The sequence below is a fragment of the Lichenostomus cassidix genome, chromosome 4A (assembly GCF_008360975.1).
Source record: "Lichenostomus cassidix isolate B80296 chromosome 4A, HeHo_3.0, whole genome shotgun sequence".
Lineage (NCBI taxonomy): Eukaryota > Metazoa > Chordata > Aves > Passeriformes > Meliphagidae > Lichenostomus > Lichenostomus cassidix.
The window spans coordinates 11,267,103-11,287,365 of record NC_139485.1 but is presented as its reverse complement, the minus strand read 5'-3'; the positions used below and the strand labels follow the sequence as shown (position 1 = coordinate 11,287,365).

The following is a 20,263-nucleotide window of genomic DNA, read 5'->3' as shown; positions in this document are numbered from 1 at the left end:
TCTGCCTATCCTTTTCCTACATAATTGTCACAGTTTAAAGAAATCCTACAGGTTTTTTCTTATTTATGGCTGAAATAGCTTAATTCACAGATATATCTGGAGAGTGTACTATATATGTGCCTCTTTTATGTAGCAGGTATTCACATTGGGTACATCCTCTTTGCTACCCTTTTGAGAAGAACAGAAATGTCTACTGTTCATCAACATTTTTGATTTTCTTATATTGCCTAAGGAATGCCACTAATTTTTTTTTCTTGAAAAATTAGTGGAATTTTAAATTACAACCTGGCACGCACTCTTTCTAGATCTCAGTTTGGCTACATTACGTATTTTATTTGTGTTCCTCTAATCATTTTTGCTGCAAAACTGCTGCGTAACACATCAAGTCTTCAGAATGGATGCATTGGTAATTTGCATAAAAGGAAAAGAAACGGGATGAAGTATCTGTCTGTGAGGATTAGGATCACTGGGCTACTGTCAGTATCAGGGTTGGTTTGGATAATGGTATGTGTCAGAGCCACATGGTTTGCAAATTGCACATAAAAAGCAACAAAGGCTCTGCCAGCATTTGATGTACAGGAACTTGCTTTTAGAGATCTACAGAGAGAGTAAAGTGTAAACATTTTCTCTCTTCTTTGACCTAGTGCTTTTCTGTCTGCAGAGGGATTAGAAAGTAGCATTTTAAGAAAAATAACCTCAGAGCTCCATTTCCTTCCCCCAAAAAATTTGGAATGAAGAACTTACTGCAGCAGAGGATGTATTTTTACATACTACTTGGTGATCCAAACTTCTGATAACAGGACTTTTCAGGAGATAGGCCAGCAGATGAAAAATCATGGGTCAAAGAATACCTGCAGTGTGTAACGTGTTTATCTTGTTCCGGGAGACTTTTGAACATACGCAACATGGTATTTTAATACAAAATCAGACTTTGCATAAACATAATACCTTTGTCTCAAAGTAGGTAAAATATATTTGTTTTCCCTTTCTGTAGAGACAGAATCCCATGAACTCCATGGTATGATTGGAGTAACTTGGCCCAAAATATCTGGAGAAGAGCATAAGTGGAAATCATCCAAAATTTCATAGAAATTAAGCTACACCTTACTCAATTTACCCACTTGAGAAGAGTAGCACGTGTTGATGGGATATTCACTGAGCTGAGTTTTCTAACTAAACAAGGGGTTCTTACTGTGTTGAGGAACACTCTGCACAGCCAATTCTTAGGCAACCACAGACTGTAGTACTTCAAATAATATGCTTGTGCCAAGCAGTGGCAAACCAGTTGTGATATACACATAATATTTCATCTATTCTGGATGTAATTTACTCTCTGCTCGTGTGAGTTTGCCACCTGCTGCTACATAATCGTAAGAGGAGTGGTTTTGTCCTGCATGTTGTATCTGTGTGTGTTGTAGAGCTCTGTTTAATCTGTGTGTGAAAGAACAGCACTTCCCTTTTGCCTTGGTTCTTAACTGCTGTGCTGGACACTGAGGATGCACAGAGCTGCTCCACAGCTTCCTGAGACCAGCCCTCCTGTCCTGCTCTTTTTACTTTCTTTTTCTTGAATAGTGAATAATTTTGACAAAAATCCAGGGGAAAAATCCCACTGCAGTCAAGTTCAGAGAGTTTATTCCAGGTCAAAATAAAAGACTACAAGAACAGGAAAAATTAGTGTTGCAATAAATATGTTTTCCCTAGGGTTTTTTTTATTTTTGGCTCATTTCACAGAACAGGGTGAGTGATGGGAAGCTCATACTAGTGTAAGATCCATGGGATTAAAAATGCACTGAGCTATCATCTATGCTGCCTCTAAAGAAGATTACCATAATTAATCTTCAAACACAGAAGTACACCAAATGAAATGGTGAACACAGACTTACTCAGCAACAAATAAAAGATGTTGATTTAGAAATCCTAAAGGAGCACAATGCCACTCATCCAGCTCCGGGAAATCCCAAAACCATGATTCATCGGGAAACCAGAGAACCAGAGATAGTCACACACACAAATTTATCAATAGAAACAAGATGTGAATCACAAGTAAGGAACCATCCCAACAGATCACTCTGCTTTTCTAAAGAACGCCCAGTGATTTTGTGGTAAGCTTTTTGCTCTCTTTTGGAGTCACAGTTTTTAAACTCAGATTTTTGCTCTTTGGGGATGTATTTATTGTTCTTCTTCAACAAACTCAACTTACATGGTGAGTAGACTGATGTATATGCCCAGATCAGGCAGTCGTACCAGCTCTTATATGATGTAATCAAAGTTAGGAATAATTGTTATTTACCTCACCAGAGGATTAACTGCTTTTTTCTACTGCTGTCTTCTACCACTGTGACTTTGGTATGGGGCTCTTGCAAGGCTTGGCCAAACAACTGTAACACCAGGTTTGTGCCTTGCCTCCCTTCATGGGTAAAGGAGATACTCCCTTGTCAATTAAAAAGGTGAATTAAAGAGATCTTGATCCTATGGGAACTATGAGCAGAAAAGTTGATGCATGGACTTGCAATAGAATTTACCAGAGGGAAATACAACATTTGCACAAACATGCTTGGTTCCAAGTCCACTCGAAAAGTTCTCCTCAAGAGAGGTGGGTTCTATTGCACATAATTTCTGATTTCTGATGGGACTTGGGCAGCAGTTCAGAGAGCTTGCAGAGTTGATGGCCTTTGTGAATGCATGTCACAAAATTCTAGATATCCCCAAAGAACACTGAGGTCAAAAAGGGAGAAGCCACATGAGTCAGGCTGGGTTTTTTTCAGCTCAGTTTTGGGGTTTTGTGCCTCAGATCCAGATGTCTTCTATTTGAGCTATTCTTTGAACTGACCACAGCCATCTTCTGAAGAGCTTGAAATTATGGCAGTTGAGACCTAAAGTATTGACAGAAGCTGCTGCAAAATCAGAAAGAGGAATCTCACCATTGGTGTGGAGTGACTGCTGATCCCAAAAAGGACAATTCTCCACAGCCCTGTGCTGCTAATAACCACTACCTCTTGCTGGGTTTAATAATTATGCAGCCACACCAGGCATCAGCACCATTTGTTAATCTGATTTAGGGAACATGTACAGGAAAAAAATGGTTGGATTTTTTAATTGTGAACTCACTCCATGGCAAAACCACTGGTTTTGGTTGTGTGGGTGGAAAAGGCAGGAACACACAGCCAAGGGCAGGTCAGCAGCATGATTATGAATCAGTTTAGACCAAGCATGAAGCCATATCCCAAGCACTCATTCAACAGATCATTTGGAAGATACCTCAGCTGTGTCTGTACGAGTCTCACTCACTACAGCGCAGGTGCATTGGCTCACCAGAACAGGAACGAGCAGGAGCTTTGCAACAGAAAGGTGCAGGACAGGACTCCGGGAGATTGAGAAATGGGAAGTCTCTGGTAGGCGGCAGGGATGAAAGGCTCTGGCAGCAGTTGTGATTGCTGTGAATCGGGATGGCAATGTGACAACGAGCCGAGTATTCGGGGAGAAGGGAGAGGGAGGGGAGATGTTTCAGCTGCAGGCTGCCAAAAGCTGTGAACGATTGCATGGATGTTTGCTTGGCACTGGCTGTCCTGGGAGAAGGAGTGGACAAAACAGAAAGAAGGAAGGAAAGAAAATATCAGCAAGGAAACTGAAAGCAAGAGAGAGGTTGCTTAGGTCAGCTCTGCTCTACAAATGTCCTCACCAGCAGGCACAGTCCACGCTTGCTCTAAGTAGTTGCACAATCTGATCTCCGTCACACAAACGTTCCACATCCTGGAGCTTTAAACCACATTTTTGTTTGATTATAATTGCAGGTCCCTGGGGACTTGCTAACTAGAACTAGAGGATTTCTAGTAACTAGAAATCCTCTTATTTCACGGGAATATGAAAACAAACAGGCAGAAAAGCAAAAAAAGCCCAATATTAACACAGGATATTCCCCACCCTATCATTAAAAGATCCACTTCCCTTTTTCTAGAATGAGTAGTCTAAAAAGCAGATGAACTCTTGCAAAACTCCTTGAGGAGCTGAGTAAATACAGAAACATTCTGTTGGCTCGGGAATATGTAAGTTTTACTAACAAATTTTGGTTTGTGTTGAAACTTAGCCAAAGTGTCTTCTCTGCTGGATCTGTACTGTCTTTAGAGCACCTGCATTTGGGTTGTAACTAGGACCAAGCTTGCTAGCTACCGCAAAGTCTAGTTCAGAATGAAAATCCTTATCCAAAATATTTTATTCTCCTTAAATCTATCTAAACATCACTCATGTCCTATTCCCAGTTCCGTGAAAATTTTGGAAAACTACTTCCTCTATCACACCCATAAACGTGAGAGCAAAATTCCCAGTGACCATATTGTATTTGGAAGGGGCTGAAGGAGAGAGCATTTGGGGAAGTTTGTAGAAAGCAGATCTGGGGGGGGAAAAAAATAAGCATTTTTTAGCACAGATGAGAGCTGTAGAAATTAGCTGAATTTTCGGGAGGGATTTCGAAAAGCTGAATTCTGCCAGGGGGTGAATAACCAGCTCTGACATCAAGAGAACTGCGCGGGGCCGCGCCAACGTAGCTGCTTTCCTGGGAGAGGATATAAATGTCTGGCTCAACAGCAGTGGCAGACAAGCGTAAAGCCGGTTGTAAAGGGACAATGACTTTGAGTCACAAACCGAGATCTGTGTGAGTGAGTGGCCGCAGTGCGGTGTCAGGGCACACGGAGGGCAGCGGAGCGGGAGCTGTCCCCGCAGGGCTGTGCGACTGCGGCACGGCCAGCTCCGGCTCAGAGAGGCACCGACGGAAGGGAGCTCGGGGACCTCAGGGTCTTTTCCAACCTGACTGAATTGATTCTGCGAAGTGTCTCTGTGCTGAGCGTGCGGGAGGCAGCGGAGGGCAGGCAGGGGCGGCACGTGGGGCGACAGAGGGGTGACAACAGAGGGAGGGCAGTGCGGGCAGCGTGGGGCCGTGGGACGCTCCCGGGGCTGCCCAGCCCTGCTCCGGGGGCGGTGCTGCCCAGGTGGCGGGGCCGGGCCGCTCCCTCCCGGCTCGGGTTACCTGGGCGGGCCGCCCGTCCCGTCCCGGCCCGTCCCGTCCCGTGCCGTCACGCCGCCCTTCCTGGCTGGCCCGGCCCCTCGACGGGAAGTGGGAGCGAGGGGCCGCGCCGGGACGGCCGAGCCATGGCTGTGCCTGGAGCTGCGCTGCCCTGGCCGCTGCTGCTCGCCGGGTGCTGCGTGCTGGCCGCGGGGCTGGCGGCAGGTAGGAGCGGGAAGGGAAGAGAAGGGAAGAGAAGGGAAGGGGCGGCGGGCGCGGTGCGGGCTAGGCTCTCTGTCCCCGCGGTGCGGGCTGCGCTCTCGATCCCCGCGGTGCGGGCTGCGCTCTCTACGTCCGCGGTGCGGGCTGCGCTCTCTCTGTCCGCGGTGCGGGCTGCGCTCTCTCTGTCCGCGGTGCGGGCTCGGCTCTCTGTCCGCGGGCGCGGTGCGGGCTGCGCTCTCTGTCCCCGCGGTGCGGGCTGCGCTCTCTGTCCCCGCGGTGCGGGCTGCGCTCTCTGTCCGCGGTGCGGGCTGCGCTCTCTGTCCGCGGTGCGGGCTAGGCTCTCGATCCCCGCGGTGCGGGCTAGGCTCTCGATCCCCGCGGTGCGGGCTAGGCTCTCTCTATCCGCGGTGCGGGCTGCGCTCTCTGTCCCCGCGGTGCGGGCTGCGCTCTCTGTCCCCGCGGTGCGGGCTGCGCTCTCTATACCCGCGGTGCAGGCTGCGCTCTGAATCCGCGGTACTGGCTGCGCTCTCTATCCGCGGGCGCGGTGCGGGCTGCGCTGGAGTCGCTCCGTGCTCTCCCTGTGCGCGGCTCGGCCGTGGGCTCAGCGCACACGCGAGCACGGATTTTAGTGAAATGCTTTCATTGAAGTGAAATGCTTTCGTTTTGTAGCAAAAATCGCCCGAAGCGCTCCAGCCGTGCTCGAGGCAGTGCCGGCGGCGCTCCCTGTCCTGCCGCTTACCGGGAGCGGGGTGCTGAAAATCTGCGTTCCTCTCTCAGGAAAAGCAGCGTTTGACGGGGTCGGCAGAAATGTTTTAAGCTCCTTTTTGGGTTGCCGGGACTGTCTCTGCCTCAAAACCCCAAGCAGACCCCCCGCTCCCGTGCCCGTGCTTTGGGGGTGCGGAGCGGGCGCGCAGAGCCTCCCTGCCCCGAGCCTTCTCTCTTCCTTCAGAATTCCCGGGTTTGGGAGCACAAACCTTTCGTTTTAGGAAAGATGCGTGCGCCTCTGTGAGGGCTTCATAAAGACCCGGGCTTGCAGCTTTATTCTCTGCTTACGTTATCCAAAAACCCAGCTGTAAACATTAGAGAATTGCTGGTTTTCAACTCTCTACAATTCGGGTTATAGCTGTGAAATCAACCGTCAGAAACTGCAGGAGGACAAAATACAAAAGTGATGGGTTTTTATTACTTTATAACATATAACAAGGTACTTGATGCAAAGGATTTGCTGATGTTTCCTCGTTAGGGCTTTTAGAAATAACATGTTTTCTATGTGGAATTGCCTCAGCTAATCTCTGCTGGTTACTGCTGTGCTTCTTAGAAGCACCAGCGTGGTTTTGCTTTTTAAGAGTGAAATAACAACTTGTCTGTATTTCATAGTTTGTCATTGAGTTCTTCTGCCAAATTGCTGTAGACATTTTAGTAATGAAAGCATGAGACTCTATATTTTACACAGACAAAAGTATATGAGATTGGCCTAATTTATGAAAAAAGCTGAATGTACCATTAAAACATGAGCTTCAAAATTCTATAGATTAATTGAAAACCTGCTAGATTTAAACTTTTTATGCTAATACAATTTATTGATTAATTTATATAAAACTTTGAATATTCACACTTATTTGTGTGGGCTAGAAATGTGCAGACTTAAGCACAATGGCTTCCAATCAAACCCATTAGAAGAAAATGTTTAGAACTTCAGAATAGCAATCAGGGATGACACTGTAATATTATTTAATGATGTGTGGCTATTGCAGGTAATAAAGAGTTCAGTCATGAAAAGATGGAATGCTTGGAACTGCGTACTCTTGTTGAAAAACTTTTATTTGTTGGGGTTTTTTTTATTTTTTTTAAATGATGGAAAGAACTCAGCAAACTTAATACCCCAATGCTGTTCCTAAAGCCCATCCTAAGTTTTTATTAGTGGAACAGATAATAGGCAAAGACATTCTGGCTAGGTTCAGTATTTGCACTGGGGACTGTATTTTTGCATGAACAAATATTTCTCTTTTCTTCTCCTGATGTTCAGTTTTACATCATTTGTAAAACTGAATAAATTTTAGAAAATTCCCAAAGTTTTAAGTATTCAAATAAACTGAGCATATTCAGACTAAATCAGTGAATCTTTGTAATTATTCTCATTATCTGTGAGAGCATCCATTATCTGTGCATACACGTGGACAACAGATGGTAGTAGTGCCTGATCTCCATGGCCTGTCCTTGAACTGTGCAAAGGTCTGAGAGAGTTCCAGGAGTTTGATGAATTCCCTTCAAGCTTTGGCTGCTCTGGCTTTTGAGTAATGTAAGATAATGTGTCGTGGATGCTTTGAGCAGAATTCTTGCTCAAGGAAGCTCTTTTGCTTCTCTATCTTCCCTCTTCCTTGTGCTAGCAGAAGGAAACGGTGCTGCACTGTGACCTGGATGAGAAAGCTGATCTTGATGGAATTATTCTGCTTTTTTTCGTGCTCCCTTAAATGTTGGCATGGGTTGAGCTTGGTTCTCTGGGGCAGCAAGACCTGCAGCAGTAGCTGATAACTGTTTGAAGTATTGGTGAAACTGTTGAGTAACAAGGGTACATTCTGTCCACAGACAAACAAGCAGTGGTGCCTCAGGGATGACAGCTGACAAACAGTCTCGTTGGGCTTCTGGTTCAATATCTTCTCAATACCTATTAAAGTAGCCCTTTAAGAAAACAGAATTCACTTTCTCAGGGAATTCCCAATTGGTGACATTTTCTAGAATTGATGTGTGACACATACTTTACTTTTTCCTGGAAGTTTTCCATTTTCTGTCTCATTTCCCTTCTTTGTTTTCTAGTATGACCTTCAGGGTGTGTGATGGGTCTTGAGTAGGCTTTGACTCAGTGCACAAGATAAGGAAGGGTCAGTGCACAAATGCACAGTGGATTTATTGCTGCGACCATCTCTGAGTCATGGCCCTGCTCTGTTTCTGCCTGGTGTTTGACGTGTGCCAGCAGTAAATTACTACTTGTCCCACGCTGGTTTTGCTCACTGTGCCAAAACATAGTATTAAATGTTTAATAGGTAATTGAAAAGTGATGTGGTTTCCTTGTTGTTTTTTAACATTCTTTCAGTTGCAGTTTTTAATTTGATTGGACTGAACTGTTCTTTTAACATACAGGTGCTGCTTGCAAGATGTAATTGCTTGTCTTTTTAAGGATTTCTCTTTAAAACTGCATTGATGGATAATTTTTGGGTACAACAAAGTGTGAATTGCTCCACAAAATGTATATACTGTTTTTACTTGAGTTTCTCAGCGTGACTCATCTTCCCTCACTATGCAAAATCTCGAGTACCAAAACCACTACGTTGTTGCGGGCTACAGTTTCTTAAAAATTACTTTTCAGTTAATTTGTGCATGTTTAAATTATTGATGAGTTGAGGTAACAAGAATAATAGAAACACTTTGGCTTATCTGATAGTAAATAATGAGCTGACAAAGCTGAGCAGTTATTTGTGTTCTTTTCTGTCAGAGTTAACAATCGACACTGTCAGTATTACTAATGGTAAAGTGTGGACCAACAGGATTGTTACACTGATAACTCCATTTTTCTAGGAGCAAAAATTCTTCCACCTCCATCCAACTTGAACTATTCATTTATCCACATCTGCACTCTGAACTGGACATGGAACCCCCCGGAGAATGTCAGCAGTAGCTGCAACCTGGAGTATTCCAGTGACATTGTCAGTAATGGGGTGCCTGAGGACCAAAGAGTAAGTCATCACTTCTTCAAACTCTTGTGTTCCAGTAAATGTCTTATTGTGATAAAACTCCGTGTGTGTGAGCCTATATACATATATAAACACAATTCTAATACAGCCTTTCATTCTTATCATGGGATCAAAACCTCAAAAATGAATCATACCAGCATATGGGATCTTCCTATCAGAAAAATCTGTCTGTTGCTCTCTGATAGCCAAGTGCTGATGGTATCATAGAAGTACTGTAATAATAATGGGGAAAGTCTCATTTCAGTCTTTGCTTCTGCAGCTTTCTAGAAAAAATAAAATAGATATAGGGCAGTCTACTTTCTTAAGAGTTAAGCAGAAATTTGCAAAGGCTGATCTCCTTTAGTTTGGACTTGTTTTAAGGAGATGTGCAGATTTAGCCATGGTTTGACAGCATTGGTTTGACAGCATTCATCTTTTGGAGGTAATGCCAAGTACTAACATTCCCCACTTGCCCTCTCCCTGCACTTAGTTATTTATGGAGGTGTTGTGTTTTGAAGACAATGTGGAGCATGTTTGTTCCCTGAGACAGAAGTCATTGAACTTGTTTGTTTTGGGCTTCCATTTTCTGTGTTAGATGGTTTGCAGCCCAGATGTGCTCCTTGCTGTGGATTAGCAGCTGCTTGGTCAGGGCTGAGAGCAGCATTGCCATGGTGCCCATTGCCATGGGCCATAGGACAAGCATTTTTAGAATTTATTGCCAGCAAGAAAATAAATCCATAATTCCAAACTATGGGAATTTGCAGCCTTTGGCACATGCCAGCTGTGGGGTTGGCAGTGCTGCTATTTCAGGTATGGTTACAACTGGTATGATGCCTCTTGAAGCAGTCCTTTGTTGTTGAGCCCCATACAGTCTTACAGCCTGATGCTTACCTTGCCCTCTGCATCGTGACCATTGTATTTTTTTCTCAGAGCTCCAGGATATCCTGGACATGAGTAAGGATGTGGTTTGGCCAGTTTGGATGGAGCATTGAGCAACCTGCTCTAGTGGAAGGCAGGAACCCGTGGTGAGGGGATCTTCATCAGACCTTTAGATGAGCCAGTTGAACCTGCTAACTCAGCAGAAACCTATTTACCACTTTTGATTGGTTCATTAACAAATTAACAAGTAGAAGATCTTAGTTAACAAGCTGAGCGACTTTGTGGAAGGGTCTAACAGGTGTTAGGGTCATCAGCAGTTAAAGAACTGAGGGTCAGCAGTGTCACAGGACAGGATGAACCAGTCTGTATCATCTTGCTGGATCTTTTTTCTCATAGAACCTAATCTGTACATCTGTTTGATTTCTTTGCCCTCTCATTAGTGCCAGTGTTTATTATGCATGAGTGGTTGCAGCATTCTCTGGCCATAACAAAAATACTTGTTCTGCATCCAGTTTCCAGTAAACTAAAAGGCCTCCCCCTAGCCCAACAAATGATGCTCAAGAAAGTGTGTGATCAAAGGGTGAGCCTTTTTCTCACACAAACATACTCAAAAAAGGAAGATCATGAACGACTTGGGCTTGATGTCAGTGTATTGAATAGCCATTTATGGGTTTGTTTTGGTAGGTTTTTCTTTTGCTCCTTAAATCCATTTAAACTCTTCTCACTGCTTTTTGGTTGTGTCTTCAAATGCTCTTTATTCTGTTGGTAATGCCCTCATGTGCACACACAGAGAAAGGTGAAGGTCAAATCTGTAAGGTCCTGTTTATATAGCTGCAGTATAAACAGGCTGATTTTGCATTAGCCATGAAGACTTATTCTAGGATCATTTTACCCCATGTTATACTTATTTCTTGATCTCTGTGTAACCATTGCTCCTATCTGCAGGTCACAGGAGTAGTTTTTCTTTGTCAGTTCTGACCATGCCTGAGAAGGAAGAAGCAAAGCCAAGTGATGCTGAGACTTCCCATGCTGTCAGACACTGACTTCATCTGGTTTTGAGCTGTAGTACTTGTGAAGGGCTGTAATAAATCCTTACACTGGTAGCAATTCTCATATGTCTGAGATGGTATGACAAATGGCTTGGTTTTGTTCCTGTCATCTAAACCCAGGAATGGAGTAAGAGTCGATTCCGGGTGACGGATGCACGCTTGAATGAGGAAATGAGCCTCAGAGTGAGAAGTGAATGCAAGCATGACAACACCAGTGAGCCCAGCCCCTGGGTGGAGACCTCCCTTCCACCAAAAGGTAACACCAGCAGCAGCCAGACCCCCCTTGGCCTGGGGAGATGTGGCTTTTTCTCTGCTCTTTTAACAAGAAATCATAAAGTCATCATAGAGCAATACCAGACACCACGGCTGGTTTGATTGATGGAGTTTAAACAGTTATTGTACCACATTTAAACACAACTGGGCTCTTCTGATGATTAAAGTCCTGTGGGCAAGCTTGTAAAATGGAAGTGCTCTTCCAAACAGTAATGTAGTTCCTGTTGTTTCTCTTCTTCCTGCTGTGTGGTGGTTGTGGGATAAGAGATAACTTAGGCTGCATTAAGCCTGCTGCCTGCATGAAAGTCAGTTTATTTTGCATGATTTTTCTGTATAAACAGAAGTCCCTAAAATAACCCTAGAATTGTGCATGTAGGACAGAGGAATCTAGCAAATTTAACAAGTCATTGAGTAATGACTTAAACAATTGTAATAGGGTTCTGTCTTTTTCAAAAGAGGTGAGTGGGGTCTACAAAGCTGTGCATAGCAAAAATGAATAGAGAAAAAGTATTTTTTTGTTTCTTGGCATGCATAAATAATGTATCCACAGGAAAAATGTTAGGAAGCAGACTGAGGAATAATGTATTTTGCTGAATACTTGAAGTTAGGGTGTACAGCAAGGAAATGAGTCTCTTGCCAAAAAGTCTTAACCCAGGAGCATGACTTGATGTGGACGAAAACCACGTGTGGTTGGGAGAATCAGAGCATCTGGTAACTCTAAGTAGTAATTCAGCCATGGTGAACCCTGGCATTTGCTGTTGTCATTGATTTGCCTCTGGCAGAAATTTCAGCTGTTGTAAGCTCTAAACAGCTGGAATTCATAATTTGTTGTGCTAAACAGGCAGTACAGTCTGACAGGTAACCAACCTGTTTTTGCCTTCCAGTTTCAGTTATGTAAAAAGGGATGTTTTGCTTCTGGAAGCAGGGGAGAAGACTTGGACAAAATAAATCTTAGATAACTTTCCAACTTGCCTTGCAGGTATTCCAGGTACTGGTGCTGTTGACTTGAGCTGTGTTTGGCACAATTTAGAGTACATGGCTTGTACGTGGCGTGCTGGGGAGAACGCGAGCAGTGACACCAACTACACATTGTTCTACTGGTTTGTAGGAGCTTTGTATTCCCAACTCCAAAAGTGCTGCAGGGCTAATCTTTAGTTTTACATGACACATTCCACTTGTCTGCTTCCTGTTGCTTTGGAAGATCCCAGGGTGTTGTGTCCAAGTCACTGCTCAGTCCTGTCCAACAGAGAATTTCACCCCTGAAGGGGCCAAAGGCTGCTGTGGCCAAGACTTCTGGGAAGTTGGTGTAACTTTTTTTTGTCAGCTTCTGTAGCCCATATTAACATAGCTGCTATTGCTTTCTGTTTTTTTCTAATGGGGCACTTGATTCAAAGAGGGAAGAATTAAGAACTACGCTAGACCAATGTATTAATTGCTTTCTTTGAAGTCCAACAAAATGGGCTGTTTAAGTTAGGATCACTCACTAATGTGCATGTCAGCTTGTAAACCATTGGGAAATTGTATGAAAGCATTACTAACTCTTAGCAATACTTTTGTTTGCATCTTCAATGTCCTAAATAATTGATTCACCTTTAAAGTTTTTACCATCATCATCACCATCACCCCTGCTGGCTAGTGGACTGCCATAAATGGTGTCTTGTTCAAAGGAACAGACTTGTGTGAGCCAGCTCTTGGCATCAATATCTGTACATGCTAATCTATGCATACTTGTGTACTTTGATGGGGCTTGATAAATGCCAGATTGCATTAGCTTCTGTAGAAATAGTGAAGCTTTCCTTTTGAAAGCCCCATGTCGCAGTTTTAAATCAGCTTTCTGTCTTACTTGAGCTCACTACACAACCTTTTTACTCTTCCTCTCCAGTGGCAGTCTCGCAGGCCAGCTGTTCAATTCAGGGCATTTGGGCAGAAAACAGCAGAAAACTTGCTGCTTTGGTTAAAGTGGGGGGATGGTTTGTTCCCTGTCTAGAGTGCTCCTCAAATTTTTTTTTGTTACAAGAGCGAGACCAATGCAGCGTTGAAGATCTGAATTTCTGGGTATATGGATACTTACTAGAACACTGCTTTAGATCTGAGCTATGTATTTTCAACCTGCCCCTTAATTTGAATGGAGGATGTAGCTGCAGTGACTGCAAAGTGTTTCAATTCATGCTGCTTTGAAAGAATAATAATTTTTAAAATTATTAAAAAACAGATTTTAAAGCCAAAAACTAAGAAAACACTACAGTTTTAGACTGAAAGATACATTTTCCTCAATGTCGGTGAGGTGGATTTTTTGGTTTTGTTTTTCTTGGGAGGAAGAGCTGCTGGTATACTTTTGTTGAGGCTTGGGGAACAAAGGGAGGCAAGGAAGAAGTTTGTCTTCTTAACTTTTCTGTTTTTGGAAGGGAATAAGGACATTTTGAAAAGCAAGTCAGGTAAATAGGTGAAACTCAACTGTCTCAAGAGCTGCGATACTTGAGGCAGAGCTAAAGGAGATTGACCAGCTCAGTCTATCACAGAGGTGCAATTCTGGTGACAAGAAGTGGTCCAAATTAGTTTGTTTTCTAAATATTCTTTATTCCTTTCCTGTGGGATATTGTGCTCCCCCATGGGAAGTGTAACCAAAGCTGACAGCAGCTGTTCTCTTTGATACAAAGCAAACCTGCCTCTCTTTCTGCTCCTTGGCATGCTTCACAAAAACAATACTCTTTCTAAAGCTTAAAATAAATTAGAAGCTTCTTACTTTCCCAGTCTTTACTTTTTTGTGGCTATAGGGCAGCTTTAATGCAAGATCCAGCTTTAGAATTTGTAACACAGGTTTAAAAACAAGCCTTCCCTTTGCTGTCCTTTTCTTCTGAAGTTTACAAAAGTAATTTTGTTCCTCTAGGTTTGATGGTTTGGAGAACCCAAAGAAGTGTAGCAACTCTTCTGCAGACCAAGGAGTCTTTGAATGCATTTTCAATCTTGCCTTCCCAAAAGTCACCAGTACTTACCCAGATATAAGTATTTTGATCACAGATGATTCGGAAGAAATTAGGCCTGTGTGTGCAAGTAAAAATCCTACCACCCTTGGTGAGTTTAACACCACATCATAAAAAATTAAATAGAAATAGAAGTTTGGTATATGCCTTTGAAATTTGAAATTATATAGACAGGGATTGTTTTCTGTGGGGTGAGTGTCTGGGGAGGGGAGGGTGGAGGGGTGGTTTTCTATTCACTTCTATTCTTATTCTTCAGTTGGATTTACTCTTTTTTAATTTTCTGGAGCTAATTTTTTCCTCTTTCTGTACTTCAACTGTTATAAGTGTAATATTCTGCAATATAGGACTGAACAATTTATGTAAGTGTTAAAATAGATTTTTTAACTAATTATTCCATTTTGCATTTCAGTAAAACCTGCTACACCAAGACAGTTGACATTGTCAAAGATTAATGATAGAATAGATGTAAAATGGAGTGAATCAGAAACCTTTCCAAAAGGTTGTTTATATTATGAAGTTAAATGTCGCAATGGTGATTTGGACATTGGTCAGATAATTCCAGTAAGTTTTCATTACTGTTTTTTTTTTTTTTCTATGTATCTTTTGTAATATTTGCTGTTGGAAATGAACAATTGCATGTGAATGGGGCCAGTGCCAGAGCTGGAAGTGCTGTGTGAGTGTAGGATTTTTCTCTCATGCACTAGGTTTTTTTTTAGTAAAAGCTGTACATCAGAATTCATGCAAGTTTTATGAATCCTTCCCATCATTTGCTAGGGCAGAGCAGTAAGAACCGTCTGAGAAAGAAGGATTTCCTAAACTATCAGGAAATCATGCCTGTTTGCTTCTGAGGCATATGGGCTTTGATGTCTTGGGGTTGGGTTTTCCTGCTGTTAGTCTGTGTGGTCTTGTGGCAAGTTTGGTCTTGAATGGTGTGACCTCAATTACTGTAAATGAAAATCAATTGCTGGTGCACACAAGAACAGAGAATGTCATACAGAAGAGCAAGGGCATAAAGATGGGAGGATGGAGGGGAAGAAAGAGGTTTACACTCTTAGATACACTGATTTTAGTGTACATTTGAAAAGCCCTGAGTTCAGTGCCTGGATGGACTCATGCTGTATGTCCATCACCAAACTGAATGTGCTGTTTGATTGGAATGGTAAAAACAGTGTGAAAAATTTCAAAGCTACTGTCAGTCTTCTCCTATAGAGCATATCTGGTTGTTTATTCTACCCCAAACTCGAATGCTATCAACATTCCTCAGGAAACTGGCATTTTGTATCAAAAATAACTGAAGTCTGATCCTATCTAAAGCACACTCTTCTCTGTAGAAGCATCAGAAAACACTTTGTTATGGTCAAAGTTATACTCTCCCGACAAGAGAGGAAGGCAGTGTGAATCACAGATGTTTCTCAGAAGAAGAAAAAAAATATTAAAAAAGGCACTGTTCCAGATGCTAAGTCTGAGTTTAATCATCAATGCCAAATGCTGCATGATAGATGTAGCAGTGAATGAGATTAAATCTTAGCTTTGGAACGTGCATTTAGGCACTCTGTTCTTGTTAAATGCCACTATGTCCTTTTTTTAATGATATTTCATAGTCATAAAAAGGTCTTCCATCAAAACATTCAGAATACATTAGCTGCACTATGTAAATAGGCTTTTAAGTGACTGAGAATATGTTGGTTACTGAACAGAGCAAATGACCTTTCCTTTTTTTACCTTAGTCTGAAATGAATTCTGTGTCAATTGCTGGCATTGATGCTAATAGCAAGTACACCTTCAAAGTGAGAGCAAGACCAAAGTCCGAATGTTACAACAGCAATTTCCATAGTGACTGGAGTGAAGAAAGGAGCATTGGTGAGAGCACTTTTCTCTGAGTTGTGTTGCACTTCACTCTTCCTCTGAAGGCTTTTATTACCTTTTGTCTGCTAAATGAGTGGGAGTGAAATATCATCTTCTCATATATGTATTTAATTTTGGGTGAAAAGAGGGCAGGAGAGCTGTGGTCCTTCAGCAGCAGCACCAGGCTCAGCCTTTTCTGCTGTATGAGTTGATGGTGGTGCCATTTGTGTAGCTGTGCAATATCTGGTGTGGCCAGTTTTTCAGCCCTGAGTCTTGCCCATTTGCATTTTCTTGCCAAATACATCTTGCCAAGTACATTATAATCCCATTTTTGAAAAAAAACAAGCCTGTCGTTGCCTACAAATGTGCTAATGTACTTGAAAAAGCATTGAGTCTATGAAGAAATTGGAGAATTGACTAATTTGTTGCCATTATTCCTAAAAAGCCTCTTAAAACATCCCAAAGTTTTACAATTTCTGTTTTCCAGGTGAGAAGAGGGACTCTACAGCCTCTTTTGTTCTAATAATCACCATCCCATTGATAGTAGCAGTATCTACAGTAATCCTACTAGTTTATCTAAAAAGGTAAATAATGAACTTGCTACATTTGTCTTTGTCAAGAGTGAAAGTTATTTACAGTCTGTGTCAATGCTCCCCTTTTGTTTTGGGGAGTAAAAATAAGAAATAGGTACAGTTGCACAGAGAATGAAGAATAGCCAGTGATGACAAAGCTTGACTCCACAAATTTTCTTGACTGCACCCAAATATGATTTTGAAGTTGTGATTTTTAAATTAATGCATCTTTAATCTAAATATTTTCTTCTTAACTTTATGAAGGCTGAAGATATTAATTCTTCCACCAATTCCTGACCCTAGAGAAATTCTTAAGCGCATGTTTGGAGAGCAAAATGAGGATTCCCAGGTTAGTAAGAAGCTGTTGGGCCAATTAATCTATTGAACTGGGGTCTCTAGGCTTGCAATTTTCTTTTTCCTCTCTCTTACAATTAACTGTATATAAGTAAGTATATAATATGAAGATTTACGTATTTACAATACTAAGAATTGTTCAGAAACAAGTACCCAAAACTTAGATATTTTCTACCCCCCTCCCTTGAGCTGCGCATACTTTTCTAGTTATATTAGTAGAATTGCATTATTCTGTTACTTCAGACTGCTAGTCCCTTAAATTTGTTTCAGATTGGGGTTTTTTGGGTTTTCTGATTGTCAGGATTCTTTTCCTGTGTGGGTTTTGGTGTGAGGGTTTTTGTTTGTTTGTTTTTGCAACTCCATTAAGTGACTTCTGCTGAAAATTCATGTCTTTCTGCTACTTAATCATATTTTCAATGATAAAAGAAGCTATTTGTGTTTCACTTCCAGAAACTTACAATTTTAGCACTCTCATATTTATCATAGTCAGTTAGCTATGAAGTAAATCAGACATTTATCTTGTTGTTGGCAAAAGAACAAACCCAGCTATAATCATTTCAAGCTTTGGTTGATGAAAGACTTCCTATGGTGCCGTATTTTGGGGAAAATAAACATAATACCCATTATGGAAACTTATTTAGAAATAAATCTCTCTCAGTAGCCCTTTATAAAAATCCTAAGGGGAAGTACTCTGACAAGCCCTAATTCAAACCTTGACATGAGGTGGTGAATGTTGTTCTCTCAGATGGGACTCTTGGCCACAAGGGCCATAACTGTGGTAGCTGTTATACTTTGTTGTGCTTTCACAAGTGCTTTGTGACTGCCCACAGTAATTTTCTCTGTGTGCTCAGTGAAAACTCTACAAAGTGTGTACATGCTCAGTTCTCCCTCCTCCTGCCTGAGCTGCACCCACTGGCTGTGGTTGGAAGCACTCTTAAGGTGAGGACCAACCTTCAGTTCCTCATCTCCAGAGAGGACAATTCTTCCATCAGCCATGCCTAAGCCATGTCTCTGAAAAGGACAATTTTTTGCCCAGCTACCTTGGCTTTTCACCATAACACAGGGTATTTGTTGTGGAACAGGGGTCTGTCTTACTGGTCTGAAAAGCAACACTCACCACAAGGAAATGCTGTTAAAAATGTTGTTCCTCTCTTTCAGAGTTCTGCAAAGGATGACCCCATGAATGCTTGCGACAGGTTAATTATAGAAGAAGAAATTCATTCTTTAATTTTAACAGAAACTTCACTGAGCACTAATCCTGAAAAAGAAAACAGGTAGACTCTGCTTGATCAGTGGAAGAGAAGGAAGCTGATTCCTGCTCCCATACCTCAGGTGACTGTAGATGTGAAGGGGCCAGTGAGACCTGGACTGGCTCTGACCTCACTGAGCCCTTCTCTGGTGCACAGAAGATGCATCACCAGCTGTGGCCATTCTTCCATCTCTGCCAGAAATACTCATCTGAGCTCAGTCAAGATGAGCGTGTACATAATTCCATGTGACTGCATTGTGGATTCCCTGTCCTGGCTTCAGCCAGCTCTGCCCTGTTACTTGTCATTTGCACTTGTGTTTGTGCCTCATGCCAGACTGTCAGGGTTTGTTTTGGAGCAAGCACTGTGACTTCTCTCAAGTATTTGGCTCTGTTTGCAGCAGGTGAGATGAGGCTGGTTTACAGTAGATGGCTCATTAGTGCTTCCATGTGGAGCTGCTGCCAGGTGGGGTGGCAGAGTGTGGAGTGTTTGTGGATGATCTTTGTGTGTGTGTGTGCCTGGGCTGGGCACTCTCTGGAGGGCACTTTGGACTGGACTGATCTTCTTGTGCTTCTGGTTGATGTGCATCAGCTGGGGCTGGTCAAATCCCACACAAGAGGGTGCATTTTTTTCTTTGAAAATGTGTATGAAAAGCCTCTCTGCTTTCCAGCAGTAATTCAGAATATTCATAGAAAAGGCTTAGTTTTATTGTCCTATCAATTGCCTGTCCTCAGATGCCTTGCCTTCATGGACTTCTTGGGTTAATTATACTTTTTTTAAGATGAGAAATAGAATTTTTTACTTCTGCTGTGCAGTGGCAGATAACTGTATTGAGTCTCACCAGACTGTGATTCTACTTTGGCCATATTGGCCTGAAGACACCTAGTTTTTAGAAGCTAAGTTCTCTTGAGTCTGTCCAGCAGAAATACCAGAATGGGTGCATGAGTCTAAGGAGCTGTGGCCAAACTGATCAGCAAATGTTAAACCACTGAAACCCAACTAATTCAAAGGCTTCAAGACGCATCCTTACTGCCAAGCTGATGGATTTGGGGAAGAGGGGATGACAGGCTTGGCCTGTTATCTAAGGGATAGGTTTTATTCTTTCTATAGTGATGAGACTCTAATTTGAGCTTTCCCTCTAGGACTTAGCATTATAAAACAAGGTGCTGATGTGAATTCTAAAAAGCTTTCTTCTATATTTTACTGCAACAGTTTGATGGGGTTTTTTGTCATTGTTTTGTTCATTCTTTGATGGTTTTGTTTAGAGGGTGCTTTACCCAGCAAAGCTCAGCAGATGTTTTCTGGCCCAACTGTGACATTTTTCTGCTCTGAATTGTGAGCATTAGTTTCTATCCTGTGCTGCAAGGGTAGAAGAGTGGTACCTTGACTGTCCTGGAGGAAGAAGATAATGTAATGGGGAGAAGAGGATCCATGGAACCCCTTTGTGGTTAGTGCTCAGGGATTTCTTGCTCCTTCCAGCTAAGTGCAGACATATTAGTCATGGACATTAGTCTTAGTAGACTGGGAAAAGATCTCCTAATAAGTTTTCTAGGAGCAAACTTCATAGCCACTAGCCTTTTAAAGTTCATCCCTGTCTTCAAACTCCTTTCAGTCAAAAATGTGAAACTAAATGCTGTATTTTTTGGACATACTGTTCTGCAAGAAGTAGAACAAGTGCCACATGCTTTTTAGCTACAAATGCACATCCTTTATGCACTTATGTATTCCCTCCTTATCAATAAATCCAATTCTTTCCCCAGTCCCCACTGAGCCTCTCAAATACAATTTTTTCTGTGTCTCTTATCCACCTTTTGTTAATGGTAGAAAGGGGAGGAGAAATGTAGCAGAACTAGCAGACTGCTATTAGCATATACCTTTTACCTATAATCAGGCTAAAAAAAACCCAACATTATAAAAAGTAATAAATGAGATAAAATTAAAATAAAGCCTCAGGGATTTCAGTGAGATAAAACTCAGGTTATACAAAGTCAGCTAGTAGCACTATCTGAAATATCATGAGGTAAAGGAATATCATGAGGGAAAGAATAATTAAATTCCGGTGGAAACTTCATATCCTGTGCCCTGCAACATTTATGTTATTACAGTGATAAATATTT

General features: G+C 42.2%; 1 protein-coding gene across 1 annotated transcript; it reads left to right on the top strand.

The window, feature by feature from the left end:
* Positions 1 to 4,910: 4,910 nt before the first annotated feature.
* IL13RA1 (interleukin 13 receptor subunit alpha 1) lies at positions 4,911 to 19,908 on the top strand. The gene is made up of 10 exons (XM_085060518.1): positions 4,911 to 5,221; positions 8,792 to 8,949; positions 10,995 to 11,130; positions 12,127 to 12,247; positions 14,035 to 14,219; positions 14,538 to 14,689; positions 15,856 to 15,988; positions 16,461 to 16,557; positions 16,810 to 16,894; positions 18,058 to 19,908. The coding sequence occupies exons 1-10, from the start codon at positions 5,143 to 5,145 to the stop codon at positions 18,175 to 18,177; spliced, it is 1,266 nt and encodes a 421-aa protein (XP_084916644.1). The 5' UTR covers positions 4,911 to 5,142; the 3' UTR covers positions 18,178 to 19,908.
* The last annotated feature ends 355 nt before the right edge of the window (positions 19,909 to 20,263 follow it).

Excerpts from the sequence above, each read along its gene's own strand:
- IL13RA1 (XM_085060518.1), top strand. The coding sequence starts at position 5,143 with ATGGCTGTGCCTGGAGCTGCGCTGCCCTGGCCGCTGCTGCTCGCCGGG. Across the intron at positions 8,950-10,994 it reads GGGTGCCTGAGGACCAAAGA|GAATGGAGTAAGAGTCGATT; the intron begins GTAAGTCATCAC and ends ATCTAAACCCAG. Across the intron at positions 14,690-15,855 it reads ACATTGGTCAGATAATTCCA|TCTGAAATGAATTCTGTGTC; the intron begins GTAAGTTTTCAT and ends TTTTTACCTTAG.